Here is a 24,861-nt window from a genome sequence, read left to right as displayed (position 1 = left end):
TCCCTAACTGTTACTATGCAAACCCTGACAATATAGTAATGGCTCTCAGTGCTTTTCCCTATATACCATCCTGTAATTTTGTTAAATAAATCACTTTAAACTTTAGACTCTTTGGAATACAATGGAGTTGTGGAACAGTCCCACTTTCAGAAAGATGAGACCAGATTTACTGGCAAACACAGCTGAAAGAAATATGAAAGCATTCATATTTCTAGTGCAAGGATGACACTTGTGTGGATGGCTGTGCAAAACCGGCTTTGAAGAGGCAATTCTGTTGATCAGCTATCTGGAAAACCAGTCCAATAATTTTTAGCAAGTTGAACAGATTATGTAAACACATAACACTGTGTAACTAGCTGTCTAAAGATTTAGGTAAGGTAAACATGTTGAAATAGAGGTTTTGGTTAAAAACTAAGTAGCTATTCAGTCAAATCTTTTTTTTTTTTCTGATAAGTTTTTTAATTTTATTGAGAAATATACTCTCTTAGTTAATGCTATTTGCACATATAAAGAGATAATCAAATAATTAAAAAATAACCTACAACAGTATTGAGTTTGGTTTCAAGATAGATTATTTACAAAGTATGCACGGTATTTCCTAACATTTACCTGTGCTGAAATACATTCAACACATGGGAGTTTTTGCTCCCTTGCAGTTAAGGGTGCTGTTGTGTACATTGTATTCTGGCTTGTCTTTAATATTTTTCCTTAGTCTAAGTTCTCAGACTTGCAATTCTATTAATAATGCAGGTGTTTGCATGACAGGTACTCTGTTGTGGCACTTAACGTGGTGGCTTGTGAAATATCACTGTAAATCAATTGTGTAGTGCTGCCTGCAAGTTGCCTTGCAGCAGTCAGTGTCAGCTTCCATGTCTTCCATCCTCTGGGGACTGTCATCAGACAGCAGTGCTGAAAAGAGCAGATAATTCAGAATATGAATGGAAAGTTTCACAGCATGAGAATGATGTTACTTTTGACTTAATACATACCTTTAAAGAGTTAAATTTGGTTTACCTTGGCAGGGTAGTTAGTAGCAAAACTCAAGGATGTAGGAGGATGTGTGGGTTGGGGGTTTTGGATGGGATTCTGTGTGTGTGTGTCTCAAGGGCAGCAGTAAATAATATTAGTACTGTCACAATTAGAAAGGGAGAAAAAGTATGTGGGATACTGAAATGACTATTTTACAGCTTTCACCGTGTTTTGATTGAGCCTGGTTAAAATGTGACAAAAGAACTGCTGAGATGAGAAGCCTTAAGCGCAACAAAACCCAAGAATAAAGGCTTGCACTTAAGTTTGGCCTATTTATTGTTGGTTTCTGTGATTCTTGTGCCAAAGGAAAGAGCCCAGTGCTACACAGTTCCCAGGAAGGAGATGTGGATTTGGGACTCTGTAGGGAGCTGTTTTCACAGTAATCTGCAGCTGAAGGCAAGAACCCAGTTAATGTGTGAGTTTAAGGAGGTAAATTTGTGGTGTATACTGCTGAGAAGAAAAAACACGGATTAGATAGAAAAACTACAGTTTGAAATGCTGAATGCATGTTTGGAAGTATTCATGGAAAGTTGCCCATGAAAGGGAGAGAATCCTGTGACTCCCACAGGAGGGGGTTGCACACAGACATGCACACACTCCCATGCTGCTGAACTGGTTGGCACAGACTTGAGCAGACTTCTGGTTATTTAATATAAGGGTTCCCAGCAGGTTGCCCAGGATTACAGAGGGTACCATAAAATAAAGCCATAACTACTCGAGGGAAGAAAATAGCTTAAAGCCATAAGTCTTTGCTACAGAAATTCCATTATGAGTTTTTCATGTGAAGTTTGTCAGCTTCCCAGGTCTTTCAGGCTCATTTTTGAAAGAAGCAAAGTGTGTTAAGGCAGACACAAACCCGTTGTCCCAGATGTGAGCTGACCAGAGGATGTGGAGCCACATTAAGGCTGCTGTCTGCCTGTGATAACTTACTCTGTACATCCCTGTTTGCTCTGTTTGCTCCAGCCCTTGCATGGTATCAGCCACAGGAGTGTGATTTCCATGTGGGCTGGAGCACAAACAGAAAGAGCTGAGTATAGTGTGAGCAGAGTAAGTCTGTGAACCTCCAGCAAAGTGTAAAACCAGCTGGAATGCCTGACTTAGGGAAATTGATAAAATCCTAATAATTTTTGTTGGTTTTCATCGTATACTCTTAAGTGCTTAAATCAAATACAGAGTTGTTGCCTGATTTACTGTTACGTTACTTGACACAAAAGCTTAATGTAGGTGAAACAAACACCTTTGTGCACAGACTTCTGACGAAACAACGAGGTGTGTGCATGACTTCATGCATCCTCTGTTAGAGTAATTGCATGCATTTTGGATTTGGTGAACTCAGGTACATTAAAACATAGGCCACAGGTAAATACACTGTGTACATCTTGTGTAAAAATGAGTTATTTGGAAAAATCCATAGACAGAAATCTGCTTGCTTCCTGAAAAAGCCTCCGAGAGCAGTGCTCTGTGCTCGTTCCGTGGCTGTGTAAGCCGGCTGTGAGGTAGAAGTGCAGGGATGTGACTGGAGTGCAGATCCTTCTCTTGCACCCTCCTGGTGAGATCCACTGTCACTCTCTGTCTCGTCCTGAGTCATGCCACAGCACCGTGCTGGCAGTACCCTTGTGACAGCTTGTGCAGCTCTTGGAGGCAGTCAGCTGGGATTTATGGAAGTGAAACCGGATATTTCCCCGCAGCCTCCTGTAGTAAGAAATGACTTCTTTTGGAAGGGCTGGGAGAGAGAAACAGATTTACTAGGGATGAAGATGCAGACTAAAGGCAGTTTGATGAAACCTTTTGAGAAATATGTGGTGACTATTATATAACAGTTTTACTTGAAGTTGCAGGATTTTGGAATAGGGCCAACATTTCGGCATGTTTTGCTTAAACAATTTAAGAAGGACTTCAGAGGCTGCTGATTTCTGCATGTGCAAGGAAACAGCATGTGGATGTATTCTTGTGAACTGTTCTGTTTTCTCCAATTCATATCTTCTGTTTGGGACTTGAATACCTGTTTACCTTGGAGTGGCTATATAAGGAACAGAAGTTTGGCAGACTTTTTCTGGTAGATGGAGATGTCTATATTAAGTAATAGGAGGAGTGTGTCATTCCCTCTTGTGTGCTTGCTGATTCCCAAGAGCTGCCGTGTGTTTTATGCAGCAGTATGCATTGAAGAAGGAGGATCTGTTCACCCTGTGCCTTTATTAGTATTATATTAAACCATGTTGGGGTTGTAGCTTTTAGTTTTTAATTGTCAAACTGTTAGTTTAAGGTCAGTTTTAGGAAGCCTGGGATCTTATTGTCAGTACTAGGAAACAGAGATAGATGGAGACCTGTATCATGACAGCACATCATTGCTTTTTCTCCCCTTCATTTTTTTTTTCTGTTATCTCCATATTATACTTTGTTCCTAGGCCCTTTCTAATAATTTATTTAAAACTAGAATGTAAAGTCTGGTTTTCACTTTGGCAATTTACTTTGGAAAATTTAAATCTGGTTTTTGGGAGTTGTATGCATAACATTACTATTAAAATGATAGAATAGGCAATGATAAGAATACTTAATATTTATTTTTTATTGATCTCATCATGTGGGGGTTCTGAACACATCTTTCAATGTGGTGTACATGCTCCCAAAATTACGTATATGCCAAATTTTCAGATATGACTGTTGCTTCAGAGCTTTTTGTTTATATTGTATGTGATGTAAAACAGTGTTTCCTCTGCTCTCCTTGCTGGATCTTGGAACTGGCAGAAGGAGCCAACTTAGGTATTGTGTTGAGGGAGGGAATTGTGCTGGTAGTGATAGAGCAACACAACCAGCAAAAATCTTGTATAATTCATATTATAAGCAAATGAATGCTATTGCTGTTCTTAGTGGGCAGTTGGAATGTTAACTTATTATTTGAACATTCTAGGAATTCTTAAATTATGAGTGTTTCTCTTTTTGAATTATCTTTTTGGATGAGCTGCCAAAGAGTGCTCAAAGTGTCATGAGTATTTGAGTATTACTTTATGTGCCTTTGCCTAGAAATGAGGGCTAAGGGAAATATTTCTGTAAGCAAGAAAAAGAGAGGAAAGGTAGTGAACTCAATATGAGCTTCAGATGTTTTTCCTAGGCAGCAAATAGCTGTAGCAGGAGCAATTTGAACTTTAATCATTTTGTAACTTTAAGCAATAGATAACACAGCATTTTTTTTTTTCGGCAATACTATGAACTTAGGATATCAAAACAAGAGACAGACATGAATCAAGGGAGCAGAACTCTTGTTTATAGGTTTGTACAAAGCTCTCCCCTACAGGTCACTAGAGCTGGTATAAATCTTCCCAGGAACTTTGTGTTTGTGATACTGTGTGTTGTATGACTGTCGGGCAGTCAAGGTGTGCAGGTGCTCTGATTCTTCCTGTCCCTGGTGATTGCCTTCCTGACCCTTAAAGCTGTGTCACAAAACCTGTGTGAGACTGTGCCACCCTGATCGTGTCCCTTGGGGCTGCCAAGGTCTCAGGGTGGGTCATGGGTGGGAGGGCAGCTCTAGCACAGCAGCCCAGAGTGAGGATGAACTGGCTGCCCGAGGCTGGTGCTGTCTTATGCTGGGATGCAACATCTGTTAATTTTCTTCCTCCCATGATGACAGTTAAGATTATTTGGCAGCCCTCATTCCTGATCAGCCTCTCTGACAGTCTCATAACATCCTCCATGGTATAACATCTATATCTGAATTATTCAAAAGTGAAAGAGGTACAGTCTTGCTACAATTACTTGAGAAGGCTTTATGGTATATTATTCTGCATCACTGCACTGTATTGCATGCATTGTGCAATTTTTTGTTTTGCATTGCATTTTTAGGATTTTTACTGGACAGCAATGGCAGCAGAGGCATGACATCTAAGTCAGTGTTTCCACTCTTCTGTCTTGTCAGTGTGATCTCTTATGGGAGAAGCAACCAACACTATATTGAAGATGTTAAGACAGTGTGGAGGAGATAGTATTGTGATTCTGCAAGTAACAGAATATAACAAGGGACAAATTCAAACATTAAAATCCTCTAGAAACTTCTTAATCAGGGAAACGAGGGTAGTATTCTATGGTAAGTGAGAGGTGTATAGATGAGTAGCAACATTGGCTCATCACCTTCACTCATTGTAGACTGACTTTCAGTTATGTTTAAGTACACCTATTGAAAGTATCACGTGATTTCTTACAATTACTTTGTTTATGGATGCAGTAACACCATGAAAGAACTTGCATTAACCTGTCACAAATGTTAAGTATAGATAAGCCCTTCTTTAAATGTCCTCTGAAATACAGCATGCAGGAATATTGTGCTGTAATTTGAGTGATGACTGAGGTGTTGATCTTTCTGTTATGAGTCAGTGTGTATAGTCTGAAGGCAGGAGTCTTTAATCAAAGCTTGTTGACCCTGCCTGACCTCTTGATGCTGTGTTTAAGCTAGACTGAGGAAGTGTGATCGCTTACTTTCTTAGGCTTTCTTAATTCTCACTGTTAATTTTAGAGCTGTTCACTTCCTATGTTACTTCAGGACCAGCTATATTTTCCTGTGTGCTACAAAAAGCAAGTGGTTTTTGTTCTGGTTTTGAGGTTTTTTGGCGTTTTTTTTTTCAACAAGTTGTTATAAAAAGTATACTCCTTTCTCTGCATTTGCATTCCTCCCCCCTTATCTCTCAGTAAGATTTTGGCTTTCATCTAAAGTATGCATATAGTTTCTGAAAGTGGTGTGAAGGACTCGTGCCTTGCATCTAGCTTTATCTCTTATGTATTCAGAGGCACTCCTGGTTGGCAAGCTTTCCACAGCTGCCAGTTAAAGGGTTGAGTTAAACATAGTGTGGTGAAGGAACTGTCTTGATCTGAATAATGGTCATGATTGCAGATCACAGTCTTAGGTCGCAGTACTGAGTCAGGCTGAAAAAATTAAGTCCTAAGGTTAATTTTATTTAATTTTTGCTTTGTTTTGTCACACTCTCCAGTTGTGTGATTCAACTCGTATGTTTGAAGATCTTCTGTATACCCAGCCTTCTATATACTCAGGTTGTGCTTCAGACTCAGTATCTTACTCTCATTCATCCATAGGCAATGACTACCGTAGTAGTCATACTTGGCAGGTACTCACGTGAAAAAATTTTCATGTTGATATTTGCCTTGGAGAACTAGTTTGTTATTGAGGGAAGCAGCTTCTTTACTTCTTTACCTCTGCTTCCCACATCAGGTGGAAGAGAACTTTACCTCCTCAAGCTGTTAGATTGCTTCTTATGGGATAGTTTTTGAGATGAGGAAGAAAGGACGGTACAGTCCTGCTTCTTTTGCTCTCTTGTAATTACATTGTACATAATTTGCATTGTTTTTCTGTCTAAATTTGAATTAACCAGTGATTTTCTGAAGCTGCTGTTATTACAACCTGGACAAATGTGACAAGGCACATACAGTTGGTAAAAGATAAAGTTTCAATGGCAATAAGTAACAGTGTCAACTCCTGGCATAGAAGTACCCAGGAGTAAAGAAGAGAGTAACTGTATTAACAAACTTCCTCCCTTGCTTTTTGTGCTGTGTGCTGTTTGCCTGTAGGCAGCAAGTCACTGAACATTATATGCTGGAATAGTTCACTTCAGCCTTTGCTCCTTTGAAGCAAACCTGCTTCAGGCATGCTGAAACGTGCTCTTTGAGTTGCTATTGATTCTGCACTTTGTGAGCTCACAGCGACCCTCTTACGCCTCTCTTAAAACTGGTCACTGCTGCATCTTCTACTCATTTTTTTGGGTACACAGGACACTTTTATGTAACCTTCAAATTATTTTTAGAGAGTGGCTCCAGCAAGTGAGTTGGATGAATATTGGGGGTGTTTCTCAGAGCTCTGCACAGCCTCTCACACTACATTCGCTACTTCTGTTGGAAGACTGTGCACAGATGTGTTCATGCACATGTGGATGGTGTGAGCAGGTGTGCCATGCCAGGAATGCCCCCTCACTGGAGTGAGTTCCAGTAGTCACCTTTGTGATACTAGGTCCGAGTCAGGCTGTTAAAAGTTCCCCTTTTTCCATCATGTGCTGATTCTTCTGTCTTTATCTCCAAGCAAAACCCAGCAATTGAGGTAGCTGTGTGGAATCTTTACTAAGTCATCTTTCAGTATGGATTGGTCTTTTAACATTTTGGACTCAGGGGAAGTATTTCAGTGCAATATTTTCTAGTGTTTTCTTCTTGTTTTCATATCAGTAGTTTTCTGACAGATATACTACCTGAAGTTTCAAGGGAAATAAAGAAGATAAAACCCCTGACTTGATCCACAGGTTTAGTCAGAGACCAACTTCTCCAGGTACTTGGAAGGATGAGATCTGTCACCTACGTTAGAGGAAGAAACATTTTTTGCAATTCATGACATGGAAGCTCTTAAGTGTGCATTTTTATCACTGGGCTGATAGAGGTGAACCACCGGAAACATTTTTCTGTGATGTGCTTAGACAGATCCTTTTCTGATTGTTATTTTTTCTATCTATCTTTCTATCCTGGGGTGATAAGCAGAGCAAATGGAGCTACTGACTCCAAAATACTTTGCAGTGTTACTGCTTCCAGCCCATGGTGTTTCTGGTACCAGTGCATCCTGCCTTGCAAGTAAGAGTATCTGAGGACAAGAGAAGAAATCAGAATATGAACAAATCGTTTTTTTAATATACCTTTAAAGGAGCATAATACTACAACATGAGTCCCAAAATGAATACTGCATTGTTTAATCTGAACATAGTTCACTGTGCACACCCCTACTGTAAAGATAACAATTCATCAAAGTAAAAAGTTACCTTAAATGTTCCTTGTATCTTTACCATAGTAGGTATGGTTGTTCCTCCTCCTTCAAAGTGCACCCACTGCAGTTGATTTTAAGCATTTGGAAGTGAGATGGGGAGCTACATCTATGATTTTCATTTTGCCTGGGTATGACAGCAGTGCATCTAAACTTGTATGAGTACTGTGTCACCAAAGTAACAAGTAATAAACAGGTGATAAACTTGTTTCAAAACAGGTAACTTGGGATCACTCTCCGTTTTGCTCAGGGAATAGAAATTTAACCTACAAACTCAACCTTGTGGTTTTAATTGTAATTGCTGGCTTCAGATATTTTTGTCAGAAGTTTTGAATATTTCTGGTATAGGAAATGTAGCAAAGTAATGTGGGGCTCAGTTTTGTATTCCTTGAATGTTCCAAAATGCTGTGCAAAAATCCCTCCTCTTAAAAAAAAAAAAACAAAACAACAAAACCCCCACTGTCCAAAAGACTGTGAATATAAGAAGATACTGGAAAGGCTTGGGATTCTGCACTGACTTTCCAGATGGCATTCTGGCTTCTGACTTCAGATTTAATTTAAAAATGTTCTTATTCTGAAGCTGAGAATTTATTAATGAACTGCAGCTGTGGCTAGTTATTTGACTTAATATTTTTATATTGAATTATTTTCAGTTTGATCCCATGTTCCTGAAGGAGAAATGTTCAGAGTTTTATTCTGGTTGCCCTGCCTACTGAGCAGTTACAAAGCAGGTTTGCTGCACAGATGGACGTGCAGGGGGTTTCTGGAGTGAGCACAGCACTCGGGTGTGTAACTGATCTGTGCAGCCAAGTGTGGAACCTGGACCTCAGACTGCCCTTTGTCCTGGCTTTGAGGTGAGCAGGGCAAGCCTGGTAGTGTCCCTTCCTTCTTGGGGACAGGTGTGGCCTTGTTTGGAGTGGACATTTGAAAATGTAGGTCTACTCTGACGGAAGGAGACAGGAGCTAATAATTACATTGTTCTCCATTCTTTCGTTTAACTAATCTTTCAAGTCAATTTATCAAGCCATAAACAAGAATATTTGCCAGGCAGAACCCACTGTGTGGACGTAGAGTTTTCTCCACACTGTTCTGTGTGAGAAAACCCTGTGCAAGTCTTGCCAGGCTTCCTGTTGGGTGACCTGCTACTGTGCACATGGTGGCAAAAGGTCTGTGCTGCAGATTTTTTGCTCTCATCAGGGTTTTCAGGTGGAGGTCTTTTCCCAAGCCTGTTATCCAGCAGCAGTGCTCATCAGTCTGCTGGGAGTGTGTTAGTCTCACCTCTGCCCAGATAGCATGTGGTGCCAGTTATCAGAAGGTCACAGATTATTTGTTTATGGGATAATATTTACTACACTAACAAAATAGGAGCAATAGACCGGAGCTCTATAGAGATCTGTGCTGCCTGGCTTTATGGAGACAGACAGAAAGGCAGATTACCTGACCTGCTGTTCCCTTCTGGTTTGGTTTAAAAGTAACACCACTGGTGTGGTTTTCAGAACTGATGTAATAGACCTTTATTTGTTTTAAAACTCCGTGCTTGTACCTGTTGTGCTGATTTAGAGGGGGTCAGAGCTATTTGAATCTTACAGTAATTTAGTAGTTGTAGCTTTTGTTAGAGCTCTAATACAAACCCAAATGTTGCTGCTTTGCTGGGAAAGTTTAGCTAATATTAATTGAACTACAGTTGATACTGATCATTACTTTTATTTGTTAAGCTCTTGTTGTAAAGCAAACTTAAAAACTGTAGTTTGGTCTTTTTGAGTGCTTTTTTTAAGCAAAGGGAATTGGTAGGCTGAGGAATTACTAATTCCCCACTGTTGGAAAAAGATACCTTCAACTTCTCTGTGGTTTTAAAGTTACCTGAAGCTATAATTCCAGAATATACAAAGTGTATGCTAATAGTTGCACTTTAAGGCTTCAAAAATATGCATCTTTATATTTTAAATGATGAGGTTGCAAACTGCATATTGTCTATATGTGCAATTGTTCCAGCAGACTAACACTGGTTTGCAAGTGAACTGAAGAAAAACCTTGTGGCCGTCTTTTATAGGAGATGTTTGAATTACTGGTGTGTTTCAAGATAATTAGATATTACTAGAGTTGAACTCTTTGTCATTATGAAATAAATCAGCTTCTTCTCATTGCTGCTCTTACCACTTTGATTTTCTTGCACAAAACCTTTTTCTCCTGCTTCATCCTTTTGTTTTGTAAGTACTTTTTCTTTCAGATAGTTGAGGTAGAAGTTCCTCACTTTTTTTTTTTTCTCTCCTCTGTTAGCAAAATGCATCTTCCATCACCTGGGAGAATAGAAGCAACAGACTCACAGCACTTGCTTGCAGAGATGGGAAGAAGGGATGATATGTAGATATTTTCCAGGGAAGAAATAGAAGGTTATTCCCACACATGCAGTGATTCAGCCAGATTGTTTTTATGTACAGTGTGATTAAAAAAAAAAAAAAAAGCCAGTGGGAAGTAAGGGTATTCTCAAAACAGTCTTTCCAGTTGGCATTTGGTGTTCTGCTGGAAATGCTGCAAAAATAAAGAGGAAGACTGAGCATGCATATGGCATGGATTTAAAAGCCAGTGGATTAGTTGCTGAGCTACACTTCAAATCACTTACTGGTAGGACTAATTCAGGCCTCTGATTTATAATTTAAGTTCAATAGGATTTTTCCCCCTCTTGAAAAACAAATTTCTAGTAAAAATATCTAGGAAATTTTCTAGGAAAATTCTAGTACATCCAAGTGTATTTTAGGAAGACAAAGCACACAATGAAATTTATAAACAGACAAAAGATGCTCACTTTCACCTTGGTAGGAAAAGAGTCTGTTGCATGACTTCTTGACTAAAGAATATGCTTGGGAATTTTAGTTAGAAGTAGCTCAAATCAGTTTAAAGAAGCAAGCACTCATGCTGTTTGAGACAAAGGGTCTATAAAATAAATTTAAAAACTGGAAATATAGAGATAGCCAGTTTAAATAATTAAAAAGAACTGTCCACATTTCTTCTTTGTCCAATGTTTTAATGTCTCTACTACACTATGCTCTTTCTACAAAGCAGTGCTATTTTAGTGCCTTTTATGATGCAGTTGTAAAATACAGAACATAAGTGAAAAAACAACACTAATTTGAGGGATTTGGGTGGGTGTTTATTGGGAGGGAGAAATAGGCTTTCAAGTATTTGCACAGGATAGAAAGTGCAGGTCTTGTAGTGCACGGTTAGTGGGTTTTTTTCTCCACAGCTTTTGAAGAAACATGCATAATCAGTCTACCCTAATTGGTGGAAGTGAACAAACTATCTCCATGTTTTCAAAACTCTGTGTCAGCATGATCAGATTAATCCCAGAAGACTTCTGTCCTGAGAACAAGATCAGGTTTCCTAAATCATATACATATTTGTGGAAATTTTGCTCTCCCTTGGTCCTAAAAGGCAATTCTGTGAATTTCTCAGCAGACAACAGACATTAATTAGAAAGGGCAAGCTGCTCTTGGGTAAACCCTGGAAGCTACCAGAGGTGTTTTTTTGGGTGTAGCTATGCCTTTTGAAGGAGTTCTGCTTGCATCTTTTTACCCTTTGCCATCTGGGAGGGTGAGGGCTCCTTCTTGGGCTCCCCACAGCCCTGAGAAGAACTGGCTGCTTTACCTGAACTGATCAGGGTGGTGGGATTTGGCTTGGCTAACTTTACCCTGGATGGATTATGTTGGTTTGTGTAGTCCTGTTATAACAGACCCTGCGTCTGGGAAGCCAGGCAGTGGTAACAAGAACCTGGGCTATAATGGACAGATATAAATCTCATTTGCCTACCTGTCTGCAAAGGGAAATTCCCCACTTACACCTTAAGAAAGTGTTTATACAATATCCTGATTTTTTAGTGAAGTTTAGCAATCATATGGCAATGGAATACCTGTTTTTTCTGCATGTCTGTTTTTAGGTAGACTGTGAAAAGATGGTCTGTGAAGCTGTAATTAAAATGGGTGAACTGAAGAAAAAAATGTGATATCAAAAACCCAGCTCCTTAGGCTTTCCTGGTTTTGTCAGGTTGCTATTATGGACATGTTTTGGGATGTTTGATTTTAAAGCTCCCATAGGGCATATGTGTCTCAAAATATGGTTATTATGTGACCTATAATATATGATATGGTTCAGTAACTAGGGATATAAAAAATGATGGTCAGAGTCTCTGAGGCCTTTGAAAATTGTTTCCTTTATTATGCATAATTTTATTTTCTTATGAAGACTGATGTGTCAGTCACCATGAAACTTAAGTGCCTATTAAATCACCTGCAAATACAGTTAAGTGGGGCTTTTTTCAGTAGCTTAAGCCAGCAAATATTAAAAGGATTTGTCTGCTATGGAGGCCCAGGTGGTAGGGAAAGGACCCCAGCAGATGCTTCATATTTACAGTTCCCATCAGGACTCTAATGTTTGGTTTTGCCTGAGTTTGTAGGTGGGAAAATAATTTGTGATCTTTACAGTGTCTGCTGTTGTTCCTGCTTCATTATTCAATGCATGTAGATGCTAATAGTAATCTAGAAAACATTTTATTAAGCTTGTGGAAGATCAGCGTTAAAATTGAAGGTTAATTTAGGAAGGTGTTGAATTCTCCAATATAATTGTGAGGGGGAGAGTGAGGACTGGGCTCTGTGTCTTTCATTTACCTTAGTACAATTGTTATTCAAAACTATTTTAGAACCAAGTAGGTCATGAATGGTAGGAGTAAAAGATTTGTTTAGTTCATGAAGCTTAGGAAATTTTGGCAGAATTTACCAGTGCCGTCTTTTTCTTAGTAAAATACCTTTGGAACCTTCAAACTGAAGTTATTCTCTCTTTTGCAATGCTAGCTTTCCTTTCGGGAGTGAAGGGATGGATGCAGTTTGGATTCTTAAGTATTGATGCTTTCAGTGGCTAAAATACCTCAGGTTCCTCCTTCACATTCTTCTCCAAAGACAATTATAATACTGAAATTCTGCAGTATTTCTCCTTGTTTCCTTAGTTTGTTTTTTTTTTAGTCTAGAGGTGACTTCAAATGATAGGGGAAATGAAATACTGTCCTTTAGGAATTATTTGTCCAAAGAAAACTCAGATACAAAAGGCTCATTTAGTGCTGCAGGGCTATGTTGCAAATATACCTTAAACTCTTAAGGTTTAAAGCATACAGTTTAGGAGGATGAAAGTCGCCTGTGTGTTCACTGCTTGCTTCAGCCCACCATCCACAGAGTTTCTAAATAATTTAGATTTTCATCATTCTGCAAATGAAACTTCCTTCAGAAATCCTGTCAAAACCAAACTGTAGTGCATGAGCACGAGGTGATTTTTTAGAGTATAGATTATATCCACTGTTTTAAATTATCTTCAGTGGTGTTGCAAATAGCCTTTTGTGTGCAGAGGAATATATAAACCCAAGGCTGATAAGATCTTTGGGATGGATGAGCAGAATTTTGAACAGTTGGAGCAGAAGCCATGGGTAACGCCCTGATGAGAGAAATTAGAACATGCATGCCTGTGTAATTTCTCCTGTGAGAGGAAGAATGAAGAGCCAGAGGATAGTGGAAGTATAGCACAATTGCAGAATGACCAAAGTAGGAATTTTTTCAAGTAAAACCAATTATTCTAGTTATCATGATACAGCGTGTTGCCACACAAAGCAACACTTAACTGCTATGCTGTGTTTAAGCAAAATGGTTCAGAATGATCTTTACCTTGTTGGTGCTCAGCCTTAGCAGGACCTGGCTCTGCTTTAGCAGGACCTGGCTCTGCTTTAGCAGGAGCTGGATCTGCTTTAGCAGGAGCTGGATCTGCTTTAGCAGGACTGGGCTCAGCTTTAGCAGGACCTGGATCTGCTTTAGCAGGACCTGGCTCTGCTTTAGCAGGACCTGGCTCTGCTTTAGCAGGAGCTGGATCTGCTTTAGCAGGAGCTGGATCTGCTTTAGCAGGACTGGGCTCAGCTTTAGCAGGACCTGGATCTGCTTTAGCAGGACCGGGCTCAGCTTTAGCAGGACCGGGCTCAGCTTTAGCAGGACCTGGCTCTGCTTTAGCAGGACCTGGCTCTGCTTTAGCAGGACCTGGCTCTGCTTTAGCAGGAGCTGGATCTGCTTTAGCAGGAGCTGGATCTGCTTTAGCAGGACTGGGCTCAGCTTTAGCAGGACCTGGATCTGCTTTAGCAGGACCGGGCTCAGCTTTAGCAGGACCGGGCTCAGCTTTAGCAGGACCTGGCTCTGCTTTAGCAGGACCTGGCTCTGCTTTAGCAGGACCTGGCTCTGCTTTAGCAGGAGCTGGATCTGCTTTAGCAGGAGCTGGATCTGCTTTAGCAGAACCGGGCTCAGCTTTAGCAGGACCGGGCTCAGCCTTAGCAGGACCGGGCTCAGCCTTAGCAGGACCGGGCTCAGCCTTAGCAGGACCGGGCTCAGCCTTAGCAGGACCTGGCTCTGCTTTAGCACGACCTGGATCTGCTTTAGCAGGACCTGGCTCTGCTGTTCAGCTGCTCAGGACCGTGGGGGCTGAGGGAATGGTCCCACCGAGGCAGTCACTGGTGTGGCTGTCGAGCCCTGGGCATTGGTTCAGTCAGTCTGGCTTCCTCCAAGTTGCCAGAATCTGTGAAGACAGTGGGCTGCTCATTTATTCTGCATCCAGATCTGAGTACAGGGAGGTGACACTTGTATCTCCAGTTGTGTTTCATAGTGTGATGTCCCTCCCAGTGCCACTCTTGGTTCCAGTTCTGGACTTGGGCAGGAGAGAGTTGTGTTGGTTTAGGTGTCAGGTAGCTGAAGTGCCCACATCAAGTGTATGTGCTTGGCCACGTTATCTGTGTGCTCTGCATATCAAACAGAAATTACATTTTGTTCATACGTGATTATTTTTTGATTGCCAGACTTGCAGCAAGATTCATACTCCAGAACATCTTATATAAAGGAGCTTTTGAGATTCCCGAGTCGTACATTTAGAGCCTGCAAGTCGTGCTGCAAAATAAAGTAAGCTGTGATCAGACTAAGAAAGTAATATAATACACTGTGTTCCATGGTACTTGCACCTCACAAAAGCTGTGACTTTCCACCTAAAATACTTGACTCTCGCAGTCTTGTGTTCTCGTGGATGAGGATGGATTCAGTGATGTTACCATGGGAAGTAATTTTTGTGACTATAAGTTTTGTAGCCGTAGTTTATTTTTTAATGATGCATTACTGTCCCTCTCAGGTGAACGTGAAACTAAATTGAGTGGCTTCTCTATAATTCTGTTCTCTCTGTGAAATTCTGATGGAATCAGCTCACCAGACTTGAAAACAGGTGTGATGCAGGTAGAACTTTGTTTTAAAACCTGTTTAGAGAAAGTGTAAGAGAACTTTTTATTTTACTTTTCCCCATGTGTAAAGATTTCCTTCAGTACAGGACAAAGACCCACTTGTTTACCCCTGTTTGCTGTAACAAAATTGGCAAACTAATGCTCTTATGCATGGCAGAGAATTCTCTCCACGCATCGTAAGTATGTTTTGGGTATACTTCAACATGGCTATAAAGCCAAATGAAATATCTTTCAATAGTGAAATCAGGTTTATTACAGTGTAATTTCTTCGTATAAACAAGTCTCCTTTTAAGAACTTCTTTCTGAAATTACTGATGAATGTAATGGTATTAAATAATTAAATAATAAAATAATAAAATATTGTTATGATGCCAAAAAGAACATCTCAGTCTCTTTGATCTTCATTTTGGCTAAATATAGAAAATTTCACTTGAGACTTTTGTAAACAGACTCCATTAATCCTAACAAATTGTTTTGAGAAATAGCGACTATAATAGATGTTGATTAAGTCAGCGAATAACCTTGAGTTTTCATTTTAAATACAGCATGAGTTAACTCCACAGTAATTGTCATGTTGTACTCTTAAGTCATGTTGTACTGCTCTGAAATCCACGTGTGCCTACTTCTGTTTGTCTTGGCTTTAATTAATCATTCCCTTATTTTTTGGCAGCAGCCTGTTTTTGGGCAGGGAAATATGGATCCAGGTGTAGTCTTGAGCCCCTGTAGTTTCTGCCTGCCTTCTGCACACCATGGCTCTGTGCAGCACAGGAGGTCCTGGCAGTGGGCAGTCTTGCAGCAGATGAAGCACAGCTATGTCTGTACTATTTCCAACTGGAGTGCTGATGAGAACTCCCTGTAGTAGTCTTTAAGCCTTTCTTCTATCATTGAAAAAGTTCAGGTTTCATTTTTTTCTACATGTGCAGTGTTTACTAACATTCTGTGAATGTTGAACATTCACAGAATGTGAACATAGTGTTGTGAATTCTTGTGTTTGCAGGTAGCTTAATTTTTTGTTTTGTCACAAAGCTTTGCATGACTACCAACGAATAAGAAGGATCCCATTCAAAGAAATGCAGACATCTGCTATTTATGTGTTTACAAAAAGAGATACATCTGGCTCTGACAACACATCATTATTTTATGTGCTTCTGTAGAATGCACCAATTGATATAATTATCTGGATTAAGGGTGTCAATAGAGTTTAATAAAGAGCAGTGCCCTGAGAACTGCAGTGTCTGTATAGCTTGGCTCTCTGTGCACTTTGGGGACCTCTTTTCTGATTGCCTTATTCTTTCAAAGTTCCTTGATGGGATGGGGCAACAATTAACTCCCATAAAGCACAAGCCCAGGAGCAGCTGGGCCCACTAATGATGGGCAGTATGGATTTGTGCTGTGCCACACATGAATTTCTCCCCAGGGATACTCCCTTGGTATCATGCCAGCATGTCTCATGCCATTCAGTGCCCTCAGACAGCATGGTGTTACTCCTCATGGGTTTGCAGTGCTTGTGGGCATAGAGTCCTTGCTGAAAACACTGCTCTGGGATGTGCCCAAATCATGTGCCCTGTGAATGTAACCAGTCTGCTCCAGCTAGTCCAGAGGAGCGGAGGCAGAAATGGGGCTGTGTTTCTTGATCAGTTCCCCACTGTTTGCCCCCTAAAGACAGAGTGACTCCCAGGTCTTCCTGTAAGCTGGTTCACCAAATTACAGTTGAAGAATAATTTCTGTTTTCAGGAGTTTAATTATTGGGGTTTTGCCCATTTTCCTTGTTGCTTCTGGTTTTGAAAGCTACATTAATGGTCAACCATGTGGAAACTAAATTAGTGATTCAGTACATGTGACTGGCAGTGAGGCCAGAGAGTGAACTTGGTTATTGGAGTGCTCAGCTTGTCCTTTATCACATACTTCTCACCTGAATCCAGTACTTGCACTTGGAAGGTAATTGTAAGAATGTTTAAATGCCAGCACGTGTAATAGTAGTGAAGAGTAAAACAGGAGATGGCTGAGAAGCAGAAGGCAGAGTAGCCTGTGGTGTAAGGTGCAAGTGGTGCTTTGGAATGTGCACATTAACTCCAGGATGTAAGCTTCCAAGGAAAAGCAAGAAAGCAGCTGTAGGAAGAGGTAAGAGATCTCCTCTGTCAGAGGAGTTTTTCTCTTAGCCTTATCTATATAGAGAGTCATGGTGGTGCACACCACAAGCTGTCAGGCTTTTGTGACTATTCTCCTAACTTGGGGGTGGAGGGAGAGAAGCTTGTGTTGTTGATAACACTGCAGTATTGGAAGAACTTAATGCAGGTGGTTTCAGTTCTTTGCCTGCTCTCACTCTCTTAAACACAACTGTTGGATATTTTAATCCGTTTTGTTGACACCTGTATACAGCTTCCAGTTATTAACATTTGATTTGTTTAAGTGTGTGTGCAGTAGGGAAGTATTAGATTTCCCATTTCAGCTACGGGCTTGGTCTTAATAAATTGCTCTCTTCTGGTGGTGCCTCAGAGCTTTAATGAAAGATGCAGTGGTACTTGGTAACTAGAAACAGTGCATTCTTAAAAGATAACTAGCTATTACTATAATGGTCACTGCAGGAAACAAATGAAATTAATTTAGTTACTCTGTGGATGGAATTACATCATTAGTCAAGCTGACAATGTGCTTCTGGTACTACAGAAGCACAGAAATTTGTAGCACTGTTTGAATACATTTTTATTTCAGCTCTCATTACAGGCAAGGTAAACATAACTTACTGACAATGAAAAATGCATGTAATATGGGAAATTTTATATGGGTTAACTGTCTGTCAGTCACTTAATCTTCTGAGCAACTGCTGCTACATGTGTACTACTTATTTTCTGGGGTTATGGGGGGAGAGTACATTTTTAGCTTATGTGACTTCTGTAAGCAGCAAAAGAAGCAGTTTCTCTAGCTCTAGTACTGGCACAATTACTGTCAACTTTTGCAAGTGTGGTACTGAATACAGACTGCTGCCTGAAACTCCCTGTCTGGTGCCAAGGGGATGACTAGGAAGTGTTGGCTAAAAACCTCCTGTTTAAATTTTTGTGAAGTGTGTACTCAGAGCTACAGCTGCGTTCATAGTTGAAGACTGAACCATTTCTGTGTTATGCTGGCATTAGAATAGAGTGTGACTTTCAATGTGAATTGAAGGCACTTGGGTTTAGATTTGCTTCCATGCTTTTACCAAGTCAAGTGCAATATTGACCTGTTGGCATAAGAAGTTAATGTGGGACTAAATGCAACAAAGCGTTGTGATTTTCTTTAATTACATGCTGCTCTAAAATTGCCCCTTAACAAAATTGGAAACTAGGAGCTTTAAAAGCATTTTTGCTTAGAATAGTTGATATTTCATTTGCATGTGGGATTTTTTTCTGACTTTTTGTTCTTTCTTTTTTTTTTTTCTTTCTTTCTTTCTTAGTCTTCATGAAGAAATCATTGACTTTTATAAGTATATGTCTCCCAGACCTGAAGAAGAGAGAATGCGGATGGAAGTGGTGACCAGAATAGAAAATGTTATCAAAGAGCTCTGGCCTAATGCAGATGTGAGTAGGACACTGTTTTATTTGTCAATATGTAAAAGCAACATTTTGTGCCTGTTTACTATATGGAATATTGAATATTGCAAATGCTGTTTATTTTTCCATGTTAAACATAAAAAGTTTTCTGGTGAAATTAAAGAGGTGATCTTACTTTCTCAAATAATACAGGGTAACATTTTCTGTCACACATAAGACTAAGACAAGTTAGTCCTGTTGTAGTCAAAGAAAAGGCATAAGGTGTGGCAATGTTCACTGTCGCGAATATGTATTTGATAAGGTGAATGGGAACATACCAGACATGTATAAATGTATTGTGTTTAAAAAAATCTTTTGAAACTCCTGTCATTAGTAGGAGGGCTTTTAGTCCAAAGACTTGTGAACTTGAATAAATCTGTTAAAGTGGTGTACTGGCATTGTCACATTACCCAGACCATGGTATTTTTAATGGGCAGTTATACTAAATTGATATATGTTACAAATTTTAAAAACTCATGAGTCTTTGTTTAGGAAGAAACAAATCTGTAGATCTGTGTGCTGACCTTAAAATCTGTAACACCTCTTTCCACTGTAGATGGGTTTTTGTTAGTACATACTCATTCAAAACAAGAGTTTCTCCTATGCAGTTGTGGGTGTTTTGATAAAGATTAGATTAAAAAGAAGACAGAGAAGTTGCATTTTTAAGTCAGTATGGTTTTTATGGGGACATAGTTGGGTTTCTGGCATAATTGAATCTAGTTTAATTGTATTCTACTTGTGTTCGTTTCCAGAATGTAAATTTCTAGCTGTAGTCATCTGTTTGTAGATAACAGTAGCTGAAAATAAGGGCTTGTTAGCCAGAATAGCAAACCAGATTCAGACAGCAGAATCTCTAGTATAAGGAATGCTCTTTGATCCTGCCACAGTAAAATACAGTGTTTTGACATAAGTGACTTAAATCCACTGTTCATTTCAAATCTTGTTAACCTGTTTTTTTTTTGGAGTGCCTTTTTAGAAACTGGCAGAATACGACAGAATGTGAATTCTGTTTAAGCTCTGCGTATGTGGTGTGTGGGCTAGTGTGTAAAATATACTCACATTTTCAAAGAGTGATTATTGTTATGGATGATGTATTGGTGAGCATGGTATGGAAGGAGCACTCTCCACTTGGTGATTACTGCCTGTGCACAGCTGGAGGGAGGTGGTTGAGTCATTACTCCACGTATCTGGAATTTTCTCATTGAGCAAATGCAGTAACCTTTCCATGGGAACTGTGTAAGAGAGCAGCATGTGTCACAGGTGTTGCACAGGTCTCTTCTAACCCAGTGAAACAGTCAGGTGGACCCTAATCAAGAGCAGGAGTAGTCTGACAGGCAATAGTGTAGGGAACAGTGTGGGTATGAAACAGTCTGTGGTGTGATACACCCTGCCAGTGCCTTGGAGGAGAGGGTTTCACCAAAACCATTGATTGCTTCAGCCTAGAGATGTTGCTATTTCCTCGGCAAGTTTGTGTGCTGCAAACTTAACTGTCTAGTGGGGTGAATGGATTTGTTACCAGGGGATCTCTCTTTGTTACCACTACCATTAGTACTTTGAATGGGGTGCAGTAACATGCTGCTTCCAGAGATACTCTGTAGGACAGGCTTGATCTATCTGTAAAAGTATTTTGTATTTAAAAAAACTTTTTACATACATATATAACATACATATCTATCATACACATATATATGTGTGTGTATATATATATATATATGTATAACTTTGTATCCTTGAGAAAACAGTCTTTCTTTAAGCTGCTGAAAGTTTTTTGTAGCTACCACGTATTTAAAGAGGGGAAGCAAATTAAAGCCCTACCACAAGTGACAGCTGACCACTGGGCTTAGCTGTAACGTGACTGAGAGGAAGCACACACTGTGTAGTTGAAAAACCAAAGTTCACTTTTCAATTAGTGCCGGTTAAAATTGCCAGGACTGTCTTTCTCTGCTGTGCTTGAAAATGTTAGAGAACAAGAGTGTGCCAGTTCCTTTTTCTCAAGTCAGTAACTGTTCTTCAAAGCCCGACTGCATTTTGTCTGCAGTTGTTACGTTGAGGAAGAATTCTCCTTTTGTATGTCCTTCCGTTTTCTGGAGGCTAAAAAGAAGCTGAATGGTGACAACAGCATTACTGTGATGTTATTTTTCTAAAACTTACTTTTCCAAGATCAGCTTGGAAACTGAACTGCTGAACTCAACTGTGTTCGACTTGGGCAGTCTCTTGTAATTTTTCAGTCCTTTGAGTTAATCACTAACCTTTTGAAAATCTGTGTTGGTTTAGCTACTTCTAAGATTCAAGTTTTGAGTGCATGCTCTGAGAAGGTGGAGTGTTATCTGGTCCAATGTCCTCAGCTCTAGCTGTAGTGTAAAGTGATGAGTTAATGTTTAAGCTGTTCATTTTGAGTTGTTGATGCAGCCAAACCAGCTAGAATAAACTTAGAAGTTAAACATACACATTTAGCTTGTAGTTTCTCACAAAACACATAGATAAGACATTAAAACTATGTAAATACATAAAAATCAGATACCGAGAAAAGGAAAATAAGGATTCATGGATTTAAGTGTACAGAGAATGTAGATGTGGAATGTGCCTGAGCACGTCCTTTTTTTTTCCGCTTCCTCCGTTCCATTTAGGAAAAGGCTGAAAAAGCAGATGGAGGGGGGGTAAAACTAGGTATCCTAAACTGTTACTTTATTTATAGAAGTTTGCAATTGTGTCATTTGCTGTCTTAGTCGAGGGAATGTGCGTAGAAGGAAACATTCCTAGTAAGTGAGAACTGTTCTTGGCATCAGCAGGGATCTGACCATAAGAAACACTTTAATTACACTGAAACCAAACAACCCAAAACATTTAAATGAAAACTTTTCAAGACAGAGGTTTTTGACCAGTTCAGTAGGAAAATGTGGCTACTAAACAAATAAGTAATTACACAGTTGAGTTTAGGATACATTTGTCATAATATCCTCAGCTCCGAGTCCATGTGACCACACAGACCTGAAAAGAGGGAATGTTGCATACTTCATGCACCTCAGTTATGAAAACACTGTGATTGGGAATGAGAGTAGAAAGATGAACTCTATTTAGTTTGACAAACTTCAGAAAATTCTACTGAAAGTTGTAGAAGAAAGGGAAATTAATTTGGCTGTGTATGGATTTTTTTTATTGTTGTTTTGACAGATCTTGATACCAGAAATTTGCCAAGCTTTTGTGGGTTTCCAAGTTCTGTTGTGCTTAGTGAGAACGTATTCAGACTGTAATTAATACTGTAATTAAAGCTCCTTCAAGTACTGTGGAATTTAATACGAACAAGTTCACAGAAATGTGGAATAAATAGTAACAATAACATAGAGGAGTAGGAGTCATTACAGTACTGTGAAGACTGAAGTTATCTTACGAGTGAAAATACAGATCTCTGTTCACAAACAATAAAAACATGATTGGCAGCATTGGTACACCATAAAAACTAATGCTCATGTCTCAAGCCATAATGGTGTTCTGTGTTTGGGATGTTTTAAATACATGCATGACTATAGAGATTTAACAGTTCAAATTCAAAATTGATAATAAATCAAAGTCCTTCAAAATTTGTGTTCTGATTTCCCCACCCTTCCTCTTTTGGCTTTCTGATTTTTTTGAGAGAGTGCTTGAAGTGTGGGTGTGGGTTTCTTTTTTGATAGTTCAGTGCTTCTCATACTCCAAATGATTGTACAAGAGCAGATGTTGTCTCATTCCTTTTGGTAAAGGTCATATATGTTGTATCAGTAAGTTTATGAATACTTTCAGGGTTGTTTATTCAGTAAAGGCTCTCTTTGCTGTTCAGCTGAATACACTATTTTGTTTGATAATGTGAAAGAACATTTAGTGTTTTCCAAACCATCAGTGGCTGTTTTATTGTGCAAAAGCACTTTTCTGGTATTTTTGGTGCCCAAATGAATCCTGGTTTGACTGAACCCAGTTTCATAGAGGGTACTTTTATTACTATCCTGGATTAAAAATAGTTGTAATTATTATTATTCCTTTTGTAGCTTTGTGATGCCGTTATGCTATTGTGCAATATTGATGCTTATGCTGTGGCACCTCTTACAGTCTTTGCCAGTTTGAGAAGCTGTGAACTTCCAATATTAAACAGTGTACTTTTTATTGGGCGTGGGGTAAGGGGCTGAGAGGGGTGAAGTGATAAAAAATAATCAGGAAGAAGCATTCAAACTGCTTCTTAGTCTACTAAAGTATTGAGACACTTGCAAAACACCATTTTTTCCTGTCTCCCACTTTTACATATCCTGAAGGGAAAAAACATAAAAAGTGGGTCACTTGACATACAAATAGGTGGCAATCAAGCTGCTGTATGAGACTCATTAAATCAGAATACTCAAGTCTGTATAAGTTGGCTCCAGGAAACACATCAGAAGGATGGCTGAAAATTAGCCCAAATGTGTAGATATTTTTTACTTTGAAGTCTCCTCAACCCCCCTTTGAGACTCAGCACATGAGTCCAACCTCCCTGCAAGGCTTGGCTAAGTAATGAGAGGGTGATTTTGGACAGCTTACAGGGGAAACCTGATGATTTACACCTCCAGTGCTAGTAAAAATCCAGCTAATAAAGTAATTCTGTGGGATGTGAAGCTTTATGAAACTTTTGTTTGTTTAAGCAGAAATAGACAGAGTTGTGCTACTTGCTTTGTAATGCGGAAAATAAATGGGTCATGATAGAACTGATTTTTTAAAAGTATGCAAAGCAATGGAAATGTGTTAAACTTCAAAAATACTTAAATACTGAGAGGTATACTTTGAGAAGTGAAAACAAAAAGCATATTAAACTGATAATGTTTTTCTTAAATGTTCTGTTGTTGTTAAGCATTTCAAAATCTTGGGTTCTGATTTTTTGATAAATTTGGTCGTGGGAACAATTTTTGCATTGCAGAGCAGTTTTTTATTAGAAAAAATCAAAGTTATTAATGTTTTATGAGTAAAAACAGTGAGGATCAGCTGTTTGTAGTACATTGAAGATGACTATGCTTTAATAGAAGTGTTGAGTGCCTGTTAGCAATACCAAAATCTACCAATGGAGGGTAGCAATAACCAGCCTTTACAAGCAGCTTAATAGAATTCTTTGTCTTTTGAAGCCTGAAAAATTTCTTATTTCTTCCTATATGTTTTCTTATATATCCCTTTCTTCTGTTTCAGGTGCAGATATTTGGAAGTTTTAAAACTGGTTTATATTTACCTACAAGGTTAGTATTTTTTCAGTGTCAATTCCTACAAAAGAAAAGTGACTTGTTGGACATGTAACCCTGGGGTTATTTATCTGCTCTCCCAGGATCTGTTGCTTGTGTCAATACTTGTTATGCTAAGAAAGTGTTAAGCTATTAATTCTCTGTAAAGTGTACAGAAATACATTAAGTAAAACTATTGACTGTAACATGTGTCTGTATAGATCTTGCATTTATCAGTAAAAGGGTCTGAATTAACCATATGGTCAAAAAAGGATTATGTTGGGATTTGGCTTCATTAATACCAAAAGAAGATGTTAGTTCTAAAAGAAAAGCTAAATTTTATCTCTACAGATGACCAAATTGAAACCTTTAACATGACATTGATAATGTTAACACTGAGGAGGAAATGTTACATACAGAAATGTTTTTTTTTCTCTCAGTCTTCTTTTGTGAATAATCAGCATCTACCTTTTCCATATTTATTGCTAGTTTTCACAGAGTCTTTAATCAGTGACACTGGTATCTTCTATGTAGAATTTGTGAGTATTTATGACAACTAAACAGAAATTAAGTGAAAGGCTTAAATGGCTGCAGGGGATAAAGACATTTAAATAGCATAAATCTGAAGATAACTTTGGAACTGAATTCCATACTTTGGGAACAGGAAGACAACTAGTGCAGGTGAGGGATATCCTCATCATTGTTTCATCTCTATTTGTAAAAAAAAAGAACCTGACAGATTCTTTAGTACCTGCTTTAGTATTAGGAGTTGTAAGGAAGTCTAATTTCTCAGTTTTTGTTTGTAAAGCCAGAAGTGAGGTGTACGTATACTCATTGCTTTCACATTTGGCCTCATTCCTGGCCTTTTAAAAATTTATTTTAAATAAATTAGGCTTAATTAAATTTGATTTGATGCTGGTAATGCTAGAGAGATATTCCTGGCCAGTTGATGGATTCTTTACT

At 39.0% G+C, this 24,861-nt stretch overlaps 1 protein-coding gene across 1 annotated transcript in view; it reads left to right on the top strand.

The window, feature by feature from the left end:
- TENT4B (terminal nucleotidyltransferase 4B) overlaps positions 1-24,861 on the top strand; it is a 40,207-nt gene that overhangs the window by 3,199 nt on the left and 12,147 nt on the right. The window contains exons 2-3 of the mRNA XM_062500134.1: positions 18,556-18,679; positions 23,870-23,916. Coding sequence (XP_062356118.1) covers positions 18,556-18,679; positions 23,870-23,916 — 171 coding nt within the window. The remainder of the gene's footprint in view (positions 1-18,555; positions 18,680-23,869; positions 23,917-24,861) is intronic.

Source organism: Cinclus cinclus, chromosome 11 (genome assembly GCF_963662255.1).
Source record: "Cinclus cinclus chromosome 11, bCinCin1.1, whole genome shotgun sequence".
NCBI classification, from domain to species: domain Eukaryota; kingdom Metazoa; phylum Chordata; class Aves; order Passeriformes; family Cinclidae; genus Cinclus; species Cinclus cinclus.
This window is presented reverse-complemented; position numbering and strand designations above follow the sequence as displayed.